General features: G+C 42.8%; 1 protein-coding gene across 3 annotated transcripts in view; it reads left to right on the top strand.

The window, feature by feature from the left end:
• Positions 1-22,322, top strand: part of Heatr4 (HEAT repeat containing 4) — a 74,573-nt gene that overhangs the window by 39,573 nt on the left and 12,678 nt on the right. For 2 of the 3 annotated variants that reach the window (XM_090344438.1, XM_090344437.1), the window contains exons 2-12: positions 4,666-5,607; positions 7,273-7,463; positions 7,702-7,842; positions 8,857-9,063; positions 11,141-11,284; positions 12,845-13,018; positions 14,950-15,110; positions 16,641-16,745; positions 18,957-19,075; positions 20,476-20,656; positions 21,425-21,494. In XM_090344438.1, the coding sequence (XP_090200564.1) occupies positions 4,730-5,607; positions 7,273-7,463; positions 7,702-7,842; positions 8,857-9,063; positions 11,141-11,284; positions 12,845-13,018; positions 14,950-15,110; positions 16,641-16,745; positions 18,957-19,075; positions 20,476-20,656; positions 21,425-21,494 (2,371 nt within the window). In that variant the 5' untranslated portion in view covers positions 4,666-4,729. Of the gene's footprint in view, positions 1-975; positions 1,047-4,665; positions 5,608-7,272; positions 7,464-7,701; positions 7,843-8,856; positions 9,064-11,140; positions 11,285-12,844; positions 13,019-14,949; positions 15,111-16,640; positions 16,746-18,956; positions 19,076-20,475; positions 20,657-21,424; positions 21,495-22,322 lie in introns of those variants that run through there. The other variant, XM_090344436.1, reaches the window with a different exon arrangement.

Genomic DNA, 22,322 nt, shown 5'->3' with positions numbered 1-22,322 from the left:
TTTATGCTCTTTGAAAAACAAGATTTAAAGTGTCCCCATGTAAAAATAGTGTTATTGGCTAATTGATCAGCTAGGACTTAGGGGTGGAACTGTCTTTGTGGGAACAGATTAGATAGCAAGGAGAAGATAAAAGAAGAATGGAGGGCTGGGAGTTGGCCTAGTGGTAAAGGGCTTGCCTAGTATGCATGAAGACCCAGGTTCAATTCCTTGGTACCACATATATAGAAAAAGCCAGAAGTGGTGCTGAGGCTCAAGTGGTAGAGTTCTAGCCTTGAGAAAGTCCAAGGACAGTGCTCAGGCCCTGAGCTCAAGCCCAGGACTGGCAAAAAAAAAAAAGAAGAAGAAGAATGGAAAAGGTCCTAAGACATTTATTTACAATTTATTCTTTTTGTTGTTGTTGTTCTTTAGGGGTAGGATCAGTTGGTGGGCTTGAACTCGTAGCCTGGGTGCTGTTCATAAGCTCTTCAGCTCAAGGCTAATAAACTACCATTTTGGGTCACAGTGCCACTTCGTTTTCTGGTGGTTAATTGGAGATAAGAGTCTCACTGACTTTTCTGCCTGGGCTGGATTTGAACCTTGATCCTCAGAACTCAGCCTCCTGAGTAGCTAGGATTTATAGATGTGAGCCACTGGCTCCTGGCTTTTTTTTTTTAACCATTTATTCTATCTACTCAGAAATCTGAAAAATGCCAGAGCTACCTATTCATTTATTCTCTCTCTCTCTCTCTTTTTTTTTCTCGCCAGCACAGGAAAATATTAAATTGAACTGTCTAGAACTAAAGGTTACCTTTTCAAAGAATGGCTATAAAAGATCCATTAGGCCACCAATCAGTAAATATTTCCCAAAACTCAGTGTATAAAGAAAGAATTTTGATAAATAGGTGATGATGCCCTCAATTGAACCCCGAGTATCTGTGGGTAGACTCATGGAATTCTGAAGAGTTGGTTGCTTGGTAATCAATATAAACAGTTTTGGAACCTGAGAAACCAGGTTACATTTGACTTAAACTTCCTTAAGGATTGTGTCATGAAAGGCCATTTTTAAGGTAATTTCAAAATGCTATACCATTACCAAGGCATGACAGGAATTCGTTAGCCTTACCAGAACCATTATAGTCAGACTCTGGTAACTGAAGACTTGGATTAGGTATTAAAAGGGTGAATATTTAGATACCACCCAGGACTGTGACCATGGTCAAATTTCTTCTCTCTGGGTCCCAGTTTTGCATATCTATAAGATGAAAATATTAGAACAGATCTTTTTTATGTTACTGTTATTATAGAGGTGATATATTGAGAGGAATAGGTCATCTTATGGCAGTATTTTCATTTTAATTCCTGGAGACAGCTGTACAGTTGTATAAATGCAGAGAAATGGGGGGGGGGCAAACAAATCACTTTAAGAAGCTTCCCATTGGGCCGAGAGTTTGGCCTAATGGTTAAAGTGCTTGCCTAGCATGCATGAAGACCCGGGTTCGATTCCTCAGTACCACATACATAGAAAAAAGCCGGAAGTGGTGCTGAGGCTCAAGTGGTAGAGCTCTAGCCTTGAGAAAGTCCAAGGACAGTGCTCAGGCCCTGAGCTCAAGCCCAAGACTGGCAAAAAAAAACCAAAAAAAACCCAAAAAAAAACAGAAGCTTCCCATTAACCAAGCTTTGAGATCCTGATTACCTTAAATGTAAAAATAACTGTTTTAAAGGAACCTTCCTTCCTTCCTTCTTTCCTTCCTTCCTTCCTTGCAGGACTTGAACTCAGGGCCTAGGAGCTGTCCCTGAGCTCTTTTTGCTCAAGGACCTACGACTTTTGTTTGTTTGTTCTTGGGTCTGGGCTCTGTCTCTGAGTTTTTTCACTCAAGGCCAGTGCTCTACCACTTTGAGCCACAGCTCCACTTTTGGTTTTCTGAGGGTTAACTGGAGCCTCTCCCAGACTTTCCTGCCTAGGCTTTGAACTGTGATGCTCAGATCTCAGCCTCCTGAGTAGGATTACAGGCATGAGCCACCAGCATCTGGCTTAAAGACATTTTTGTTGTTGTTGCTGGTTGTGAAACTTGAACTCTGGGCCTGGGCATTGTCCCTGAGCTCTTCAGCTCAAGGCTACTGCCCTACCCCTTGAACCACAGCACCACTTCCGGTTTCCTGATGTTTAATTGAAGATAAGAGTCTGTCAGACTTTAGTGCCTGGGCTGGCTCTGAAGCCCAGTACTCAGATCTCAGTCTCCTGAGTAGCTAGGATTACAGGCATGAGCCACCGTGCACAGCAAGGAAAAGAATTTTTTAAATGCTTTATTCTGGACCAAATATGAGTGACCAGGGCAACACAGACTGACATTACCCTGAATGATTCTGTCTCTGAGATCTTTTGCTCAAGGCTAGTGCTCTACCACTTTGAGCCACAGCCTGACTTCCAGTTTTCTGGTGGTTAATTGGAGATGAGAGTCTCCTGGATTTTCTTTTCTAGGCTGGCTTTGAACTACCATTCTCAGATCTCAGCCTCCCTCATGAGTATCTAGGATTATAGGCCTGAGCCATCAGTGCCTAGCTTGCTTGCTTGTTTGCTTTTCTTTCCTTCTTTGTTTCTCTCTCTCTCTCACTCGCTTTGTCACTCTTGCTCTCTCTTTCTTTCTTTCTTTCTCTTTCCTTCTTTCTTTCTTTTTTTTTTTTTTTTTTGCCAGTCCTGGGCTTGAGCTCAGGGCCTGAGCAATGTCCTTGGACTTTCTCAAGGCTAGAGCTCTACCACTTGAGCCTCAGCACCACTTCCGGCTTTTTTCTATGTATGTGGTACCAAGGAATCGAACCTGGGTCTTCATGCATGCTAGGCAAGCACTTTAACCACTAGGCCAAACTCCCGGCTTCTTTCCTTCTTTCTTTCTTTATTTTCTTTCTTGTGGGTCATCGGGCTTGAACTCTGGGACTAGGTGCTGTTCCTGAGCTCTTCAGCTCAAGGCTACCGCCCTAATTCCCCTTTTCTGCTGATTAATTGGAGATAAGAGTTTTGTTCTTTAGTGCCTAGGCTGGCTTTGAACCTTGATCCTCAGATCTCAGCCTCCTGAATAGCTAGGATTACAAATGTGAGCCAATGGCCTGCTGTGCACAGCTTTCTTGAGAGGTTTAAGGGTTCGCTTTTTTTTTTTATTTCTAGGCCTCATTTATAGCCTACTGAAGCGACATTTTAGGGATATTCGATAGAAATCTGCATTTTAAGAATGAAGGAGGCTCCTTAGCCATACCTACAAATACTAATCCAGAGACTGAGCACCCTCTCTTAAACACTGTCAACTTCAAATGATTGTGAGGACAGCTGATAAGGCTTATTGCTTTTTAGTCTTTTCTTCCAAAACTATTTTTTTCCTGTCTTAACATCAGAACATATTATTCAAACAATCTCAATCATTTGTAAAGTGAATACAGCAGACCGGGATGAGATTAAGGGATGGAGAAAATAAATAGATTAGAAGTAAATTAGGAAATTCTGAACTATTAACTCAATTCTGGTTGGGGTGCTGCAGTCACAATAATACCAAAGGAGAGTATGAATCAGCTTTCCCAGTCTCTGTTGTTACATTTGGCGGAAATCTTCAAAATTCATCAGGTTTTTGTATTTTGTTTTCCAGAAACCAGGATTTGAACTCGGGGACTTGTGCTTGCTCAGCTCTGGGAATCACTTGCATCACTGCTCTTGTTTGACAAGTGATTTCTTTTTTGTTTTCTGGTGGTGTTGGTGTTTGAGCTTATTCTTGCTAGTCAGGTGCTCTACCACTGAGACACGCCTCCAGCTTTCATCAGGTTTTATTTGATTTTTTTTTGCCAGTCCTGCCTGGGGCTTGAACTCAGGGTCTGAGCACTGTCTGGACTTTCTCAAGGCTAAAGCTCTACCACTTGAGCCACAGCACCATTTCTGGCCTTTTCTATGTATGTGGTACCGAGGAATTGTACCCAGGTCTTCATGCATGCTAGGCAAGCACGCTACCACTAGGCCAAACTCCTGGCCACTTCATCAGGTTTTAACTGGTAGCATGCTCTACAACCCAACTCTTACACTTCACCCCAAGTTTTAGAATGCAGAGACAGTGTTCATGATTGCCACTTACTGGGACTGCAGTTGGACTAGGATTGATTTACACTAAAGGAGGGGACCTGCCATTGTGTCGGGTTCTACAGGGGTTCTGGGGGGAATATCTACTAGAAATGATGGCCCTGCCTCACAATGCTGGTCCAGATAGCTTGTGACTTTGAATACGACGGAGCTTCCAGACCCTAATGTATCTAATGTAGCTCTAATACCCTTTCTTCCTTTCTATGCATCTTTGAAGGTCCTAGGCTCAATACTAACTTGACGCCTGAGAAAGTCTGTCCTTTAACTTAGTAAGAGCGCTGGGCGTGGTGGTTCACACCTGTAATCCTAGCTACTCAGGAGGCTGAGATCTGAGGATCACAGTTCAAAGCCAGCCCGGGCACTAAAGAACTTGAGACTCTTATCTCCAGTAAGTGGGGCTGTGGCTCAAGGGTAGGGGGGTAGCCTTGAGCTCAGGGACAGCTCCCAGGCCCAGAGTTCAAGCTCCGTGACCCACCAAAAATAAATAAATAAATAAACCAGTAACAGCATATTTACATAATTCTTTGTAGTTTGTAAAGAACTCTCTCTGGTTTCTCTCTGCCACATTACAGGGGCCTGGACATGGCTACCTAGACTCTAGACTAGCGGTGTGGAAAACAGCATTTGCTGGGAAACATGAGAACCAAAAAGAAAAAGACTTTGTTCTCCCCTCATGGCCCTCCAGCATTCCCGCCTCGGTTGGGATGGGGCATAACTTTCTACTACCCCAGGCTCAAGGACAAGGCCTGTGCCTCTTTCTCCTGCGTGCCTCCTGTGTTCAACTTCAGCCCAAAGTACTGTGCACACCTCAAGAACCAGTATATGAAAAGAGCTGCCGCCAACCTGACCTTCTCTCTGGAAGTGGGGTGGCAGCGGGGCCTGCCCAGCATGCCTTACAGCCAGTACAGCTTTAGCCACATCTATAACACCGAAGGCATTATCCAGCCTCACCGGCTCAGGTCGCCCCTACCCGAGAAATCTGCCCAGAGCAAGGTCCTGGGTCCCGAGAGTGCCTCAGCAGTGGACACGTCCCAGTCTGGGAAGACAGAGGGCTCTGCCAGTGCTAAAAAGAAACCCCCGCCATCAAAGCCGGCAAGTGCGCGCAAGGAAGTCCCTCGCCTTCGCATCGGTCGCCCCCGCCAGGATTCAGATCTGCTGGAGATGCCACACTCTCCAGATGTTAACCTGGAAAAAAGGGAAACGTGGCTCCCGCCCCGAGAGAGGGAGGCCAGAGCCTGGGAGGCCTTTGTGCTGGAAAAGCTAAACAAGCGCACTGCACGATGGATCCAGAGCAAGTTTCCTCCCAGACCCGGCATAACGCCCAGCAAGTGGCAAGGCTTCTTGCGCCAGCAGTACGACTGGAGCCACATCCGGGATGAACTCTCCTCCGCCAGCGACCTGGAGCTCCTGCAACAGCTGGAAGCTGAGGAGACTGCAGAACTTGAGCAGGACTCTATCACCCCGAACCCCAAGGACACAGAGAAACTGGATCTGCTCCTTCCTGTTTACTACAGGTAGGCTGGCCAAGGCTGGGCCAGAACCTCTTGGCTTCCCATCTTCAAATTCTTATCTGACATGTTTGTTGATTTACTGGGGATTGAACCCAGAAAGAGTTTCACACAGATTAGCAAGGACGCTACCAGCAGAGCTACACCCCAGTTTATATTGCATTCCCTTGTACCCTTTCTCTTCAAGCACATGTTTTCCACTAGCAACCTGCTCACTTGAGATCTCAAAATAAGGGTTGCTAATGCACATTTGTAATCCTAGCACTTGAGAGGCACAGGAAGGAGGGGTCATGAGTTTGAGGAAATCTAGGGCTACGAAGTGAGTTCAAGGCTACCCTGGACTATATAATGGGGACTCTGTCTTAGAAAAGGAAGAAAAGGGGCTAGGATGTATCTCAGTGGCAAAGTGTTTGCCTAGCAAGTGCAACATCCTGGGTTCCATCCCCAGTACCAAAAAAGAAAAAAAAAAAGGAAAGGAGGAAAGGAAGAAAGGGAGAGGGAGAGGCATCACAGTCTGTACTAATGGGTTGAATATTTTGTTATGAGGTCTACCCTGTGCATTGTAGCATGGTATGGTAGGGTGCTAGCCCTGAGGAAGCCCAAGGATAATGCCCAGGCCCTGAGTTCAAGCCCCAGGACCAGCACAAAGAAAGAAGGAAAGAAAGAATGAAAGAAAGAGAAAGAAAGAAAGAGCGAGAGAGCAAGAATGAGAGGGAGAAGGAAGGAGGGAGGGAGGGAGGGAGAGGGAGAGTGGGAGAGGGAGGGAGGAGAGGAAGGAAGGAAGAGAGAGAGAGAGAGAGAGAGAGAGACAGAGACAGACAGAGACAGACAGAGACAGAGACAGAGAGGGAGGGAGGGAGGGAGAGAGAGAGAGAGAGAGAGAGAGAGATAGGTTTGGTTCTCAGGGTTCCCCAGAAGTCAGACTGCTAACCTAGCTACCAGCCAAGACACCCTCAGAAATGCATCCAGGCTGAGAGACAGGAAGACATATGCGGCATGGCAGGTTTAGACCCTGCCACACTTTGAATAAGGAGGCAGAATGTCACTACTCCAAACTCAACCAGCTGCGGAACTGGGAACTATGCAGTCTGAGAGAAGGTGATTCCATACTTCTCAGATTTCTTCCTTGTATTGAATTTCTTTCTTCTGGGCCTATCATTAAAAAAAGAAAAATCCCTGATTTCTCAAGGGAAATAAAGGGAGTGGAACTCTATTTATTTGCTAATTTATTGGACAAATACAAATTGTATTCTTGCTACTTCAGGCAATCTGTAAAGTGCTAGCAACATATGAGTTCACTGAGTGGGCAGACATTTAATCAGCATACACATTCTAGGTAGGGCAAGGTAATTTAGGAAGATTCCTTTCTCCAAGTCTATGCAACCTCTAAGGAAGATAATGTTTCTTAAAAAAAAAAAAATACTATGCTGGAAGCATAGTTCTCCTGCCACATTGCCCAGTTAGGGCTGAGGGTAGCTAAAGACAGATCACTCTGACAGCTCCACATTCAGATGTCACCTTGGGAACAAGAATAATAATTCGACACAGGTGTTTTTCAGATGCTCATGTGTAGGAGCTGAGCTTAAGTGGGCTTTGGAGAGCTGTGGACCAAATGGAAAGAGGAATACTTTCCTCTTCTCTTTCCTTTCCCCTCTCCCCATCCATGCCAAGACTGCCAGGTTACTCTCCACAAGAAGACATAAGTGAAGCCATTCCTGCCAACAATATGACAACCAAAGATCTCAAGCAAATGAAAAGACCCACAGAGCCCTCAGAGGACAGCTACTTTCGACAAGTGAATCCGAAAGCTGGAGAGTTTGCTTACTCAACAGACAACCTTTTTGAGCAGGAGATTTACTTTGGTAATAACACTGGGGCCTGTAGGGGGCAGAGGTGAGCACGGAACGGGGAGGTAAGGATGGCCAGGGACAGTCATGGATGGAGATGAGCCCAGGTATTCACAGTATAGCCCCTGGAAACCAGCACAGACTGAAGAAAAGTGCTGGTGGGTAGCAAACAGTTTTCTCTTCTCTCTCCTGTGGAGGGAGTGGATGGATGATGGGTTTGTAATGTCACCAGGAGTTGTTCCTTTGCTCACAGATGGAGTCAAGATCGTCCACCAGATTGATGGGAAGAAGGACCAGATTCTCCTAGAAAATGCCCATAAGTACAACAAGCAGCTATCTAAAATTTTCCCTGAAAGTCCAGAAACGTGGACTTCCCAGCCTGTTCCTGAAGCACGTAAGCAAGGAGCTGATAATGTTGGGGCAGGGGAGGGCCTGGGTCGTGATGGCTATTTCTTTAGTTTGTGGGCTGAGTCCCTAGTTTTTAGGCTGAGGCACTGCCAGCAATGAAAAAAAAATCACCACCTAAAATTATACAGTGTATTGTTCAGTAGGAAGAGCTTTGATGGATCATATTTTTAGTTGGACAGATATAATTTAGGTATAATCAGGTGCTTTAGTGTCAATCATTGCAACAAGATGCCTCAAGATGAAGTACATCAAGTTGGCTCTACTCTTTAGAGTGTTTTCTTCCTTTAAGTTTCAGTTTCTTCCTTTAGACAGAGATGGTGGTAGGAAGGAAGTTATGTAACAAAATGTACCCATCCCACTCTCTCTCCATTTCCCACTTCTTCTTCTTTTTTTTTTTGCCATTCCTGTGGCATGAGCTCAGGGCCTGAGCTCTGTCCTTGGACTTTCTCAAGGCTAGAGCTCTACCACTTGAGCCTCAGCAGCACTTCCGGCTTTTTTCTATGTATGTGGTACCGAGGAATCGAACCCGGGTCTTTGTGCATGCTAGGCAAGCACTTGAACCACTAGGCCAAACTCCCAGCCCTGTTCTCTTCTTCTTACCATCTCTGTTCAGAGTATTCCTTTGGTGCATAGACACCAACAGTAGTAGTGACCAGCCCAAACAATGGTCATTCGTGCTGTGGGAACAGGCAATGGCCACTGGGGGAGAGGAAGTACCAGGAAGGGCAGCTATGGACAGTTTCCCCAATATACACATTCCTTTGTCAGGGTCTCCAGTGACAATGCGTAGACAAAGCATTCCCACACACCTCTGCCTCCATCTTGGCAAGCTATCTGTGTTCCTGAGAATTTATTCTACTTGTTCACTTCTAGATCAAAGCAAATAATTTGGTTTTTTGCCTGGGTGTTGTTAGGAATTGGAAGGAGGTGCTAGATGAGACTACTGTCGTGGCAGGGCCTGACACAGTCAAGTGAGGCCTTCTGCTGTCCTATTGCACAGCTTTTAGACCTACAAGAGGAGCCCAGCGCTGGACTGCTTTGCCTACCCCAGTCAAGGACCAGATGATACAGTTAGATGTAGAAGACATGTCGTCCACAAAGACCAGGAGAACGAAGAAGCAAGTGACTCCGCTGAAGGAGGAAGTGACTTGGGAGCTGGTGGTCCTACGAAGGATGCTACGGGAGTGGAAGAATGCCTGGGCTTTTAGTGAGTCAAAGCGGGGCCCGAGATAACTGGTGTGTATTTCTGAGGAGATGGAGCTCACCTTGGACTAGTGATTCCCAGCCTTTGAAAATCCATCCCTCTCTTTTGAAATGTAAAATATAGGTGACTGGTATTAAGGGACTTCACTTGTGAAATGAAGGTTGCTATATAGCTATTCTTCCTTCAAAGATAAGTAAGGGGGCCAGGAGAATGGCCTAGCAGTAGAGTGCTTGCCTAACATTCATGAAGACCCAGGTTCAATCCCTCAGTACCATATACACAGAAAAAAAGCTGGAAGTGGTTCTGTGGTTCAGGTGGTAGAGCACTAGCCTTGAGGACAGAAAATCTAGTAAGTACAACAATTACTTTGTTGTGCCAGGATGAGAGATCCGCAGCAGGATGAGAGATCACAAGCTTTGGGATCCATCCCTGTCAAAAGGCAACAGTATTAGTTGAGGGACCAGGTGTGAGGCCTACTGGCAAAGTGCTTGCCTTGCATGCCTGAAGCCCTGAGTTTGATTCCTCAGTACCACATACACAGAAAAAGCCAGAAGTGGTGCTATGGTTCAAATGGTAGAGCTTGAGCTTTAAGAAAACCCAAAGACAGTGCCCAGGTTTGAGTTCCAGCCCCAGGACTGGCCAAAAAAAAAAAGAAAGAAAGAAAAAGAAAAAAAAGTAAAAAGAAAAAAAAAACAGTATTAATTCAACTTTTTTTTCCCCTTTGTTGGTTGTGGGGCTTTTTATCAGCACAAATCAAACATTTTTGTTGTTGTTGTTGTTGTTGTTGGTCATGGGGCTTGAACTGTGGGCCTAGGTGCTGTCCCTGAGCTCTTCAGTTCAAGGTTAGTGCTCTACCACTTGAGCCACGGTGCCACCTTCCAGTTTTCTGGTGATTAATTTGAGATAAGAGTCACTCAGTTTTTACTGACTGCCTGGGCTGTCTTTGAACCTCAGTTCTCAGATCTCACCTTCCTGAATAGCTACGCTTATAGGTGTGAGCCACCAGTGCCAGCTTTAGTTAAACTGTTATCTTTTAGTTCTCAAAATAAGCTTATACAAACATATTTGCTTGTTTATTTATTTGTTGAACCCAGGGCCTCAAGCGTTCTTGGTAAGTTTTATTACCACTTGAACTGTGCCCTCTGATTGTCTTGCCAGACATTTTCTTCTTTTTTTTTTTTCATTTCAGGCATAACTTTTTCTATTTTTATTTTTTTCCATTTTGTTTTTAAATCAGTAAAAGCAACTGGGCCCTACAAGCTGCTGTGATCTAAGTAGCAGCAAGTCTGTGCATTTGTCCTTGTTTTTGTTTCGTTTTGTTTTTGTTGTTTGTATATGTTTATATTATCACACTGCTGGCACACTTTATTTGCATGAAATTCTGTACCATATATACTAATTGTAGTAAAGTTATTTAACCCCAAACTTATTCTGGAAGAAAATTTTCACTGAAATCGAATCAAACTTTGCTAAATGGATTGTGACAAGATTAGAAATGATATGAAAAATAACAGTTTAACATTTGGCCATCAACTTAAGAAAATGGATTGCTATAGAATTTTTTTTCTTGCCAGCCATTTTCTAGTTAACACACTTAACCCAAACAGTAATCCAGTATAAATGAGATTATCATTGTGTTGCCCTAGCTGGTCTTCAACTCCTGAGCTCAGAGTCAATGAGACACTTATCTCCAAACAAACCCCCAAAAGCTGGACATGGAGCTGTGGCTCAAGAGGTAGAGCATTAGCCTGGAGCAAAAAAGTTCAGGGAAAGTGCCCAGGCCCTGAGTTTAAGTCCCAGGACTGGCAAAGTAACAACAATACCCATAGTTATTTAAGGAAAAAAAAAAAAAAAGATCAAAACCTCCAACACAAAACAGGATGGAACCTAGGGGCAATTATCTGAGAGGTAATTAGCTAATCAAGGAATTAACTTTCCTAAGGAGAGCCTCTCTGAGTTCTTTATTCTGAGCTAATATTTTACTTGAATTGTCTTTGAGAAAGAGAGCTTTTTGTGACCTGCTTTAGCATACTTCTAAACCTAACTAGGTTCTCTTCTTACCATCTTCATTGTGATACAGTTATTGAGTGGCACCACGAGACAGTGGAGAGCTTAAAAAGGGGCTTGCAAAACCTGTATGATGATGTTCGTATCCAAACCCTCATTACATGCGCCACGGCTGCTTTGGAACGGCCCCGGATTACCATCCACCAAAGTGACTCAGGTGAAAGTAGCTTGCGAACATCTGCAGTTTCCTTCATAAAGCCGCCAAACGTCTATGCTGATAGGAGCATGGAAACTTAGCCGAGACCACTTTCATAAACGTGGAAACCAAGGCTTAGAGATTGGCCTGAAAATATCCATAACTTATTAACAATAGAGATGGAACTAAAATTTCAGCTTAACACATGGCATATCAGCCTACAGTATTAGTTAAGAAAAGAAAAAAGAAACCCTAAAATGTTGAGTCATAAGCCTAACTTCTTTGGAAGTTGGCTAACCTCTCTGAGCTTCTTCATTGAGAAAATGAAGATCAGAAAAAAAAGAGGTAACCCTTTCCCCTTCTACTTTACAATTTGGGCTTCAGGTAAATGCCCAGTTGCTCTTCTGGAAAGGGTAAGATGTAAGGTAAATGCTGTAATCCATTACAGGCATGTCATTTGTGGATCAGAATTCTATCTATAGAGATGCCAGAGATTCTAATGCCTATGAAACCTAAGTTCACCCAGAGCAAACTCCATACCCCAGAACTGGCCCCAGAACACTGTGGAGTGCTACATAACCTGAAGAACTCTGGCCAAAGAATGCATTGACACTGCTACCCTATTAACAAATTGTATTTCTGTCCTATGTATAGCCTGTCTTAGTTTTGTGAATGTATATTATAGTTCGACTTCCCTGGTACACTCTGGAATGATACATACCTTCCCTAATTCAATCAGGATTGAATGCAACAATATAAAAGTGGTAAAATAGGGGTGGAGAGTTTGGCCTAGTGGTAGAGTGTTTGCCTAGCATGCTCGATTCCTTGGTTCCACTACATAGAAAAAGCCTTAAGTGGTGCGGTGGCTCATGTGGTAGAGTGGTAGCCTTGAGAAAGCCCAAGGACCTTGCTCAGGCCCTGAGTTCAAGCCCCAGGACTGGAAAAAAAAAGTGGCAAAGGATTGAGTGAACTACAATTATTATTAGCAGTATAAAACTTAATAGGGCCAAGTGCTGGTGGATCATACCTATAATCTTAGCTATTCAGGAGCTGAGATCTGAAAATCACAGTTCAAAGCCAACTTATGCAGAAGAATCCTTAAGACTCATATCCCCAATTAATCAGTAAAAAACCAGAAGTGGAAGTGTGACTCAGCTGGTAGAATACCAACTTTGAGGGGGAAAAAAGCTAAGTGAGTGTACAAGGCTCTGAGTTCAAGCTCCAGTACAGGCACAAAAATTTAAAAAAACAAAACAACAACAACAAACCTATTTACCTGCAAGGTGGGATAAATAAGGGGGTTAGGAAAGGCTGGTTTTAAACTGATGAAGGTCACCCTAACTTACCAAGAAACATACATCTTAGACTTCAGTACCAGAAGCCAGAGGATAAAGATCAAAACTGGAATACCAGCTTAGATACAAACTCTAATCCCCTGAAGAGAAGGAAGCAAAGCTCGACTGTGATTTTATTAAGCATTATAAGCACCTGCAAGAGCTGGAGGCCTTGGGAAGAAAGTGGTATACATTTAAAGGAGAAAAGCAAAGATCTGTTTCTTACCTGGCTCTCTTTTAATCCCAGAGATGGTGAAAATCCCAGTTATCAAGGACTTGCCAGATGCTCTACTGCCTGCCCTAGAAGCTGCTCTTTCTGACAAGAATACCAATGTGCGGATGGCAGCAGCATTATGTCAGTATGCAATACAGTCTCATAATCCACGTGCCCAGGACATCATGCAGACTGTCCTTGTGAAGGGTGAGCAATGCCCTCTTACTTCTGACCTGGGAATGGAAAACAAGAGGATAACATCATCCATTTTCCCGTTTTTCCCTCCCCATGAGCATGTCTATAAAGTTTGGTTTATGTTAGAACATTCAAAAATAAGTTTTCCTGGAGCTGGGAATTTAGCCTAATGGTAGAGTGCTTGCCTAGTATGCACTCTAGTATGCAGGTTTGATTCCTCGCTACCATACACATGGAAAGAAAAAAAAAGCTGGAAATGGTGCTATGGCTAAAGTGGTAAAGCTCTAGCCTTGAGAAAGCCCAAGAACAATGCTCAGGCCCTGAATTCAAGCCTCAGGACTGGCAAATAATAATAATAATAATAATAATAATAATAATTTTTCTTGGTTACTTTTTACAGTTTTTCATAGGTGGACTAAACTTTTCATAGATGCACTTCATCCTATAGAAATTATGCTCTAAAATGGACTCAACTTAGGATACCACAATAAGTGAAATAAATCAAACCAAAGACAAGAATTTTATGGTCTCTTGTAGATGGACATGTTAAAAAAAAATGCTGGGTGCCCGTGGCTCACACCTGTAATTCTAGCTACTCAGGAGGCTGGGATGTGAGGATCAAGGTTCAAAGCCAGCTCAGGCAGAAAAAACCGGAAGTAGCCTGTGGCTCAAATGGTAGACCACTAGCCTTGAACACCAAGAGGCTCAGGGCAGCACCTAAGCCCAGAGATCAAACCTCAGGACTGAAGGAAAAAAAAAAGATTAGCAGAAATGTAAATAGTGATTACTAGATTACTAGAGGTTGTAAAGCTGAGGATGGTTAAAGGGAAGCTAGATTTAATCAGTGCACAGCAAAAGGCACGTATTAAAATATCACAGAATCCCATTACAATTCATGTATTGCAATCATTACATATTTCTCAAAAATTATAGGGCTAGGGCTGGGCGTGGTGGCTCACTCCTATAATCTTACCCACTCAGGAGGCTGAGATCTGAGGATCAAGGTTCAAAACCAGCCCAGGCACAAAAGGACCTGAGACTCTTATCTCCAGTTAATCTCTAGACAACGGGGAAATGGGGCTTGGCTCAAGGGTAGGGCAGTAGCCTTGAGCTGAAGAGCTCAGGGACAGTGTGTAGGCCAAGTTCAAGCCCCATGACCCACAAAAAAGAGAGAGAAAAAGGAAATTATAGGACTAGGAATACAGTTCAGTGACGGAGAGGTAACCTAGTATGTATAGGGCCCTAGATTTGATCCCCAGTGCAACAAATTAAAAAATAAAAAAAAATAAGTGTGGCCTAGTGGTAGAGTGCTTGCTTTGCATGCAAGACCGGGGTTCAATTCCTTGGTACCACATACAGGGGAAAAAAGGTGGCAGAGGTGCTATGGCTTGAGTGGTAGAGATCTAAACTTGAGAAAGTCCAAGGATAGTGCTCAGGCCCTGAGCTCAAGATCGAGACTGGCAAAAAAAGGGAAAAAAAGAGAAAAATATTTATCTATATATCCCTTATGTTAGGGAAGCCTCCCATTCTAGCCTTCACTATCCCCAGGGGGATTCCATTTAGCTAAGTGATAAGTGCCTAAAAAAAAAAACAACCCAGTTATCTAACGATAGCTTTTAGGGTTTAATTTTTTCGATTCAGATTTTCAGTTTATAGTTAAAACCTTGATATGATCTATTTAAACATGGTGTAAGGACTGGAGGCATGGGTCGGCAGTAGAACATTCACCTAGCGAGCAAAAGGCCCTGTGTTTAAATTGCCAAGAAAAAAAAATGATGTGTATGTGTCTTAAGTATATTGGATTTCTGGATTGAGTGAGTCATAGGAAAGTGGGGTATCAAGTAGAGAGCAACCTTGGGTACCAATCTCAAGGATGTTTTCTCTGGGGGAAAACAAATGATTATTCTAGGCTCTTTTTTCCCCCCCTCATCCCACGGTGGCAGGCAATAGTACAGATAGCTGGGCTGCAGCTCAGTGCTTGGCTCTGGAAGGTGTTGCTACTTACCCAGTGATCAAGAGGATCCTTCAAGAGCTGTTTAACAAGAGGAATGAGGAAACCGAAAACCAGTCTTGCATTCTACTAAGTCATCTCAGTAGTAAAACGGTATGTGTCCATTATAGGGTGGCAGGAGAAAACTACTATTAGAGAATGAATTGGGTTTTTACACTAAAAAAAAAAAACAGTAATGCAGGTGGTTAGGTCATACAATGTCAAGCACAAGTGAAAGTGTAGCAAGTGTGGGTAAACCTGGATATAATGTATATAGGGAGACATGACACCAGATGGCTGGGAAAAGTAAAAAGAGTTTCAAATAACTGGGGATTTTTGTTGTTGTTGTTGTTCTGGTCATTCTGGGGCTCAAACTCTAGGCTTGGGTGCTGTCCCTGAGCTCTTTTTTGCTCAAGGCTAGCACTCTTCCACTCAAGTGACAGTGCCACTTCTGGGTTTTGGAGTGGTTGATTGGAGATAAAAGTCTCACAGGAAAGTGGTGCTGTGGCTCAAGGAGTAGAGCACCAACCGTGAGCTGAAGAGCTTAGGGATAACTCTCCAGCCTAGAGTTCAAGCCCCACAACCAACAAAAAAAAAAAATTCACACAGACTTTCCTGCTCAAGCTGGCTTCTAACCGTGCTCATCAGATCTCAGCCTCGTGAGTAGCTAAGATTATAGGTATGAGCTACCTGTGCCTGGCTGTAATTTTTTTAAAACAGTTTGAGTTGTTACAGGGCTAAGAGTTTAGCCTAGTAGTATAGTGTAGCATGCATGAGTTGTGACACCTAGAATTTGTTTCTTGAGAGATATTTACCATTGAAAACCACATAAGAACCAAGCACCAACAACTCATGCCTGTAGCCCAAGATACTCAAAAGGCTCAGCTTTGACAATCAGCCACCCAAGGAAGACAAAAACCTAAACACTAATCTCCAGTTAGCCAGTAAAAAGGTAGAAGTGTAGGCATGGCTCAAGTGATAAGAGCACCAGCTGTGAGTGCAAAAAGCTGAGTGAAAATGTTACAAAGGGAGGGAGGGAAGGACAAGGGGAAGAAGGAACCCATATACCTATAATTATGTTTAATTTTCAGTAAAAATGTGAGACTCACCAAGATTAAGACATATACAAGACATTTTGTAGGCAAAAATAGTTACAATCAATGCTGGGCACAGTGGCTCAGGCCTGTAATCCTAGCTACTCAGGAGGCTGAAATCTGAAGATCGAGGTTCAAAGTGCCCAGCCCGGACACTGAAAAGTCTGTGAGACTCTTTCTCCAATTAATCACCAGAAAACTGAAAGTGGCAATGTGGTTTAATGGGTAGGGCGGTAGTCTTGAGCTAAAGAACTCAGGGACAACGCCCAAGCTCAGAGTTCAAGTGCCATGATTGACCCAAAAAAAAAAGTTACAATCAGTAAGAGAAAGGAAGCCCTCATTTCTTGTTCAGATTATTAAATCTGTTGTTTCTAGAGTCAGTCAGGTTAGCTGAATGTATGCCTCAACTCTTAGAAACCCAGACCTTCAATAGGGATAGTTACCTTATTACCTTGGGACAGTCTGTTAGATAAACTGTTAGGGTAGAACTTCTTTAATATAGTAGTATCTCTAAAAGTGAGTGACTATCCATATAAATCTGTTTCCTCAGACCCTGATACATACTATGCTTGCGGTGGAGCTGAATAGCAGTCAATGGAAGGACCGAATCCTTGCCTGCAGAGCTTTTGCCCGCATCAGTGGCAATATTTGCTTAGTAAGTTTCTTTCTTTGCTAAGCAGAACTGGGCTAGCTTGTGCTTTGTGCTGCTATTTAATATCTCATTCTCAACAGACAGATTGCTATCTCACTATGTTACCTCTTACTCATAATCCAGAATTATCTTCAAGGGGCCAGGAGTGTGGCCTAGTGGCAGGGTGCTTGTATAGCATGAATGAAACCCTGGGTTCAAGTCCTTTGTAGTACATACACAGAAAAACCCTGGAGTTGTGGTATGGCTCAAGTGGTAAAGCACTAGCCCTGAGAAAGCTCAAGGACAGTGCCCAGGACCTGGGTTCAAGCCCCAGGGATGGCAAAAAAAAAAGAGAGAGAGAGAGAGAGAAAAGAATTACCTTTAGATGTCACATGTTCTGGGATTTAAGCCACTGCCATTTCAGTGTGGTGATAATCCGTAAGGGAACCATAATAAAAACTAAAAGCAAGATTAATCATTTTTTGAAGCTATTTGGCAGTGCTTCAATAGCAATTACTTTATAAAGCTTCAGTCAGTGATATATTCCTACCCTATTTCAGCCCTAAAATTAGTCAGTCCATCATCAGTTTGAGAAGCACTTACATAAAAGAATCAACAACCCAACAAAATGGCTCTCTGGATGTTCAATAAATATGTGTAAAATATAGTTCCTGCTTTCAAACAGCTGATACTGCAACAATACTCACAAACACAAATGGTGAAAAGAGCAAGCATTAAATGAAGGTATTCTCTTGAAACTCTTCAGAGAGAGAGAGATGAGTGTGAACTAAACTTATCAATTAAAATTCTGTGGAGGGTGGCTAGCTACAGTTGAAGAAGGAATTCCAGGCAAGGAAAACTCTAATCTCCTTTCTGCTATTACTTTCAAGTCCAAATGGAATCTTTCCTTTCTTTCTTTGTGCTACTGTATTTTTTTCCCCTTAAACAGACACTCTGGTTGTATCTGGAATGGCCGTAACACCATCATTGGTGCTAGAAGTACAGCACCTTAGCCTCTTTAACCCTCATATTTTCATATAGGAAAATACATAATCTGGTCATTCAATACCCCATGGAGAAGAGAGTGAGTTAATTTTATTTTAAATACTATATAATATCCTGTACCTAAAATCTTGGACCAGCAACACAAACATTACCTGGGAACTTTTTAGACTTGCAGAGTGTCACTTTAGGCCAATCTAATCAGGATCTGCATTTTAACAATATCATTTTAACATCTGACCACTGACATATTCACCTCTTTGGCACCTAATCATTCAGGATTTATCAGTTCAAAGTAAATTGACATGAAGAACTAGCCATGAATGAGGCAAAGATCATGAGGACTTCATGAAAGACATATCTAGACAATATGTCTTGAATTATTTCACTCATTCAATAAACGGTTTCTGGAGCCAGTTTCACACCTGTAATTCTAGCAACTCAAGAGGCTGATATCTGAGGATCACAGTTCAAAGCCAGCCCAGACGGGAAAGTACATGAAACTCCTCTCTCTACGAGCCTTTAGCAGAAACAGCTAAGGGACAGAACCCATTCCCTAAGTTCAAGCCCCACTCCCAGCACCAAATTTTTTTAATTAAAAAAAAAAGAAAAACAGATCACAACCTACATTACTAAGCATTATGCTGGCACTGGTTGTGGAAAGATAATTAATATTACCTTGGTAAATGTTAAAACAATAGGTATAACAGAAGCAGCTCTAAGGTATTATGGTTTTCTATACTTATTGGAAGCAAAAAAGACTTCACTAAGGAGATGCATTATAGATAATTCTTAAAGAGTAAACATCTGATACCAGAAGGGAGATGTTTCAGGCAGAGAATAGCTTATACACATCTATACATTAATCAACTGTAAGCTTAGTAAACTTTTCATATATAAGCACACTGAGATGATAATCAATTGTCCTGGTTTGTCTAGGATATGAAACTAGTCAGGAAAATCAAACTGGTCCCAACCCCATTAAATATCACTTTCAAATTTTCTTTCTCCCATAAATTATGTTGGTTCTGATACCATACAGCAATTTAAATGATGAGATTGGGAAAAAGAGCCAGGACTCGAGTCCTGGTTCCAGATCTCACCAGGTTAACCTTGGGCAAAACATTAATAACATTTGCTCTATTGGATGGTTTGGGGGGGATGGGAGGAGTTAAAGGCAATTATAAAATTAACATTTGACGAATAGTAACTAATTATTATACCTGTTTATAGGATATGAAACATAAGTTGATCCAGCTGATGTGGAACGACTGGAGTAAGGAAGTGAGACAAGCAGCTGCTCAAGCACTAGGACAAATGAGCCTTGGGAAAGAGGTGCATGACACAATCAGGTATGGCCAGGAGAAACTCTTCTAAGAAACATTTAGTGGGGGGAAAAATGTTAGTGGGGACTTTGAAGGCTCATACCGTAATTAATTCTAAGTGCTCATGAGGCTGAGAGCTAAGGATCATGGTTTGAAGTATGTGAGACTCTCATCTGTACTAAACTGCCAGAAAGCTGGTGCTGGGGCTCGAGTGGTAGAGTTCTACCCTTAAGCAAAAAAAAAAAAAATCTTAGGCACAGTGCCCAGGCTCTGAGTTCAAGCCCCAGGACTAGCAAAAAAAAGAAAAAGAAAAGGACTCATGTCTAATGAACACAGGTAAGATGCACAAATGCCCAGTCAAATCAGCTGGGCATTGGTGGCTCACACCTATACTCTTAGCTATGAAGGGGGCTCAGATCTTAAAGGATCAAGGTTTGAAGCCAACTGGAGCACGAAAGTCTACAAGACTCCATCTCCAAAAAATATACCCAGCAAAAGGCCAGAATGAAGGAATGGACCTAGTAGCTGAACCAAGGTGAAACCTAAAATTCAAATGCCAGTACTAACTGCACCCCCTGAAAAAACTCAAAACCAAGGGCTGGGATAGAGCTCAGTGTCAAAGTGATTACATAACAAGTGTGCAATGTCCTGGATTTGATCCCCAGTACCGAAAAAAAAAAGTTTAAAAAACTCTTGCCAGGTGCAGTGGCTCATGCCTGTAAACTTCAGCTACTCGGGAGGCTGAGAACTAAGGATTGTAGTTTGAAGCCAGCCTAGGCAGGAAAGCTCATGAGACAATTATCTCCAATTAAGAAGTGGACCTGTGGCTCCAGTGGTAGAATGCTAGCCTTGAGCAAAAGAATTCAGGGGCAGCACTCAGGACCTGAGTTCAATCCACAAAAAGAACCATACAAGTAGCCAGGCACCCGAGGCTCACGTTTATAATCCTAGCTACTCCAGAGGCTGAGATCTGAGGATGGTGGTTCAAAGCCAGCCTGGGCACAAAAGTCTGTGAGACTCTTATAGCCAATTAACCACCAGAAAACAGGAAGTGGTGCTGTGGCTCAAGGGGTAGGGTGGTAGCCTTGAGCTGAAGCCTCGGCCAAGAGTTCAAGTCCCACAACCCCTGACCAAAAAAAAAAAAATTCACACAAGAGCTTTGGAGAGGAGATGTCACTCACAAGGAATAAAAGTTGATCCTTTTCCTTTATTCAGTCACTTAACAAAGATGACTACTTAGCATAAGCTAGGTAGTAGATACTTAAATAGATAGCTGAGATCTTTACTCAGTGAAATTTAGGCTGAAGAAAGGGGAGAGCTAAATAACAGAGAACTTATAACACTGTAAGTTGTATCCTGGGGGAAAGAGAATGTGTTAGCCACAGGAAGTCTGAAAAGGAAAATTAAAAGCCATTTGTACCTTACAGGGTTAAGCTTGGTCAAGGAAATTCCCAGGAGCGTGTAGAGGCGCTTTCCCTGATAGGCGGACTCAAGCTTATGACTGCTAAACTTCTCCCAGGCTTTCTACATTGTTTCTCTGATGACTTCATAGCAGTTCGGCAGGCAGCCTGTTTGGCAGCAGGTGCCCTGAAGATCCAGAACAAATTGGTAAGTGAAGAAGACATGTTCCCTGACTGACCTGAAGAGGGCACTGCCTTTCCTTTCTGTGCACAGTGCATTCATTATTCTTTGGGGATACAGAGTGGGAGATCAGAGCCCGCAGGTGATCTAGAACGTATCAATCAGTAAAGACCATTTCACTCCCAGCTATTCTAAACCTTAAGCTAGAGACTACCTCTAAATACTGTTTTCATATCAGTTAACTACCTTCTCATTACCGATCAGGAGCTGAGAAGTTTTAGAATCAACTTTGGAGAGTGGAGTTATAATTCCCTAGTTAATAGGGGAAAGCCTGATTAAGTATTCAAAAGAAGTTTGAGACTTAACGTGTAGCTCAGCAGTAGTAGGTTCAGGAGACAGTATAGACTCAGCATGCTTAGCATGAGCAAGACTGGACATGATCTCAGCACAAACCCTCCTACACGCACACACATACTCTGTACTGGGCTGGAGGCATGGATCTGTAGTAGAACGATTATCTAGCAAACAAGAGGTCCTGAGTTCAATCCCCTGTACCTCCCTACCTCCCTACCCCCCCAAAAAAAGTCATATGTATATCCATAGATCTATAACCTGAGGAAAATGTATGGAGAGCAGAAAATGCAGCTAATAACATGTACTGCCTCCAGTCTATTTATCACTAGAATTGACAAACATTTTATTTTTGTTACGTTATCTAACAAGTGGGAGGTCCCTGTTTCTGGTCCATTCTTGTTCTCTTTCCTTCCACTTAATATTGCCTTTTGTCCATCTTAGGTGTTGGAATGCCTCCTGAAACTGATGCATAAAGATCCATACTGGAAAATCAAAGCTTTTGCCATTCGAGGTATTTCAGAAGTTATGGCCCAACTTTAATATATATATATATATCTTATGCTAGTAGAAATGATTCCCAGAAATTTTCTAGTGAGGAAAATCTCTAGGGGATAAGAAAGATTTTCCTTGAGATAGGAAAGGTTTTCTTCTTTTTAATTTTTAGTTGAGGATCATGTTACTCTACTGAGTAAGGCGGTCCCTGCCTTAGTAGTAACTCATCTTGCTTTCTCTAGAGGTTTCAACTAAAGCAAAAGTCAGCCTAGATTCAACACCACTAAAACCCTACTCTTAGATTTTCCTAGTTTCTTTCTAGGACCTTTGGCATTGATTTACTTTCTGACATGATCGTTGACAGATTCCTAGCAGGATTGCACCTATGCAATCCTGTGAAATACCCTGCCTCCTCGCCCCATCACCCTGACTTGACTGCGGTAGTCTTTCAAGTTATCAGTCCCATATCTCATCCCGAAATAGGCAAATTAGTTCTTATTCACATTCTGGGTAGGAGATGGTAGGAACCATCTCTCTTTTAAGACTCTTTTGGAGAGAGTATCCCATTCAACCCACCCTTAAACCTTTTTTTCTCTTGTGTTTTTGCTGGCACTAGGGCTTGAACTCAGGACTTCATACTTCCTGGCTGGCTTGCTCATTCAAGCCATGATTCCAGTCCCACCTTTTGCTGGTTATTTTAAAGCTAGGGTCTGTTAGACTTTTCTCTTCAGGCTGGCCTCAAACCATGATCCTTTGGATCTAAGTCTCCAGAGTAACTTAATACAGAAGTAGGCCATCCGCACAAGCTTTTTTATTTTGATGATGGTGTTGGGGATCAAATTTATAT

The sequence above is a fragment of the Megascapheus bottae genome, chromosome 14 (genome assembly GCF_031878675.1).
Source record: "Megascapheus bottae isolate mThoBot1 chromosome 14, mThoBot2.hap1, whole genome shotgun sequence".
Lineage (NCBI taxonomy): Eukaryota > Metazoa > Chordata > Mammalia > Rodentia > Geomyidae > Megascapheus > Megascapheus bottae.
The sequence above is the reverse complement of the archived record's forward strand: the minus strand, read 5'-3'. Positions and strand labels throughout refer to the sequence as shown.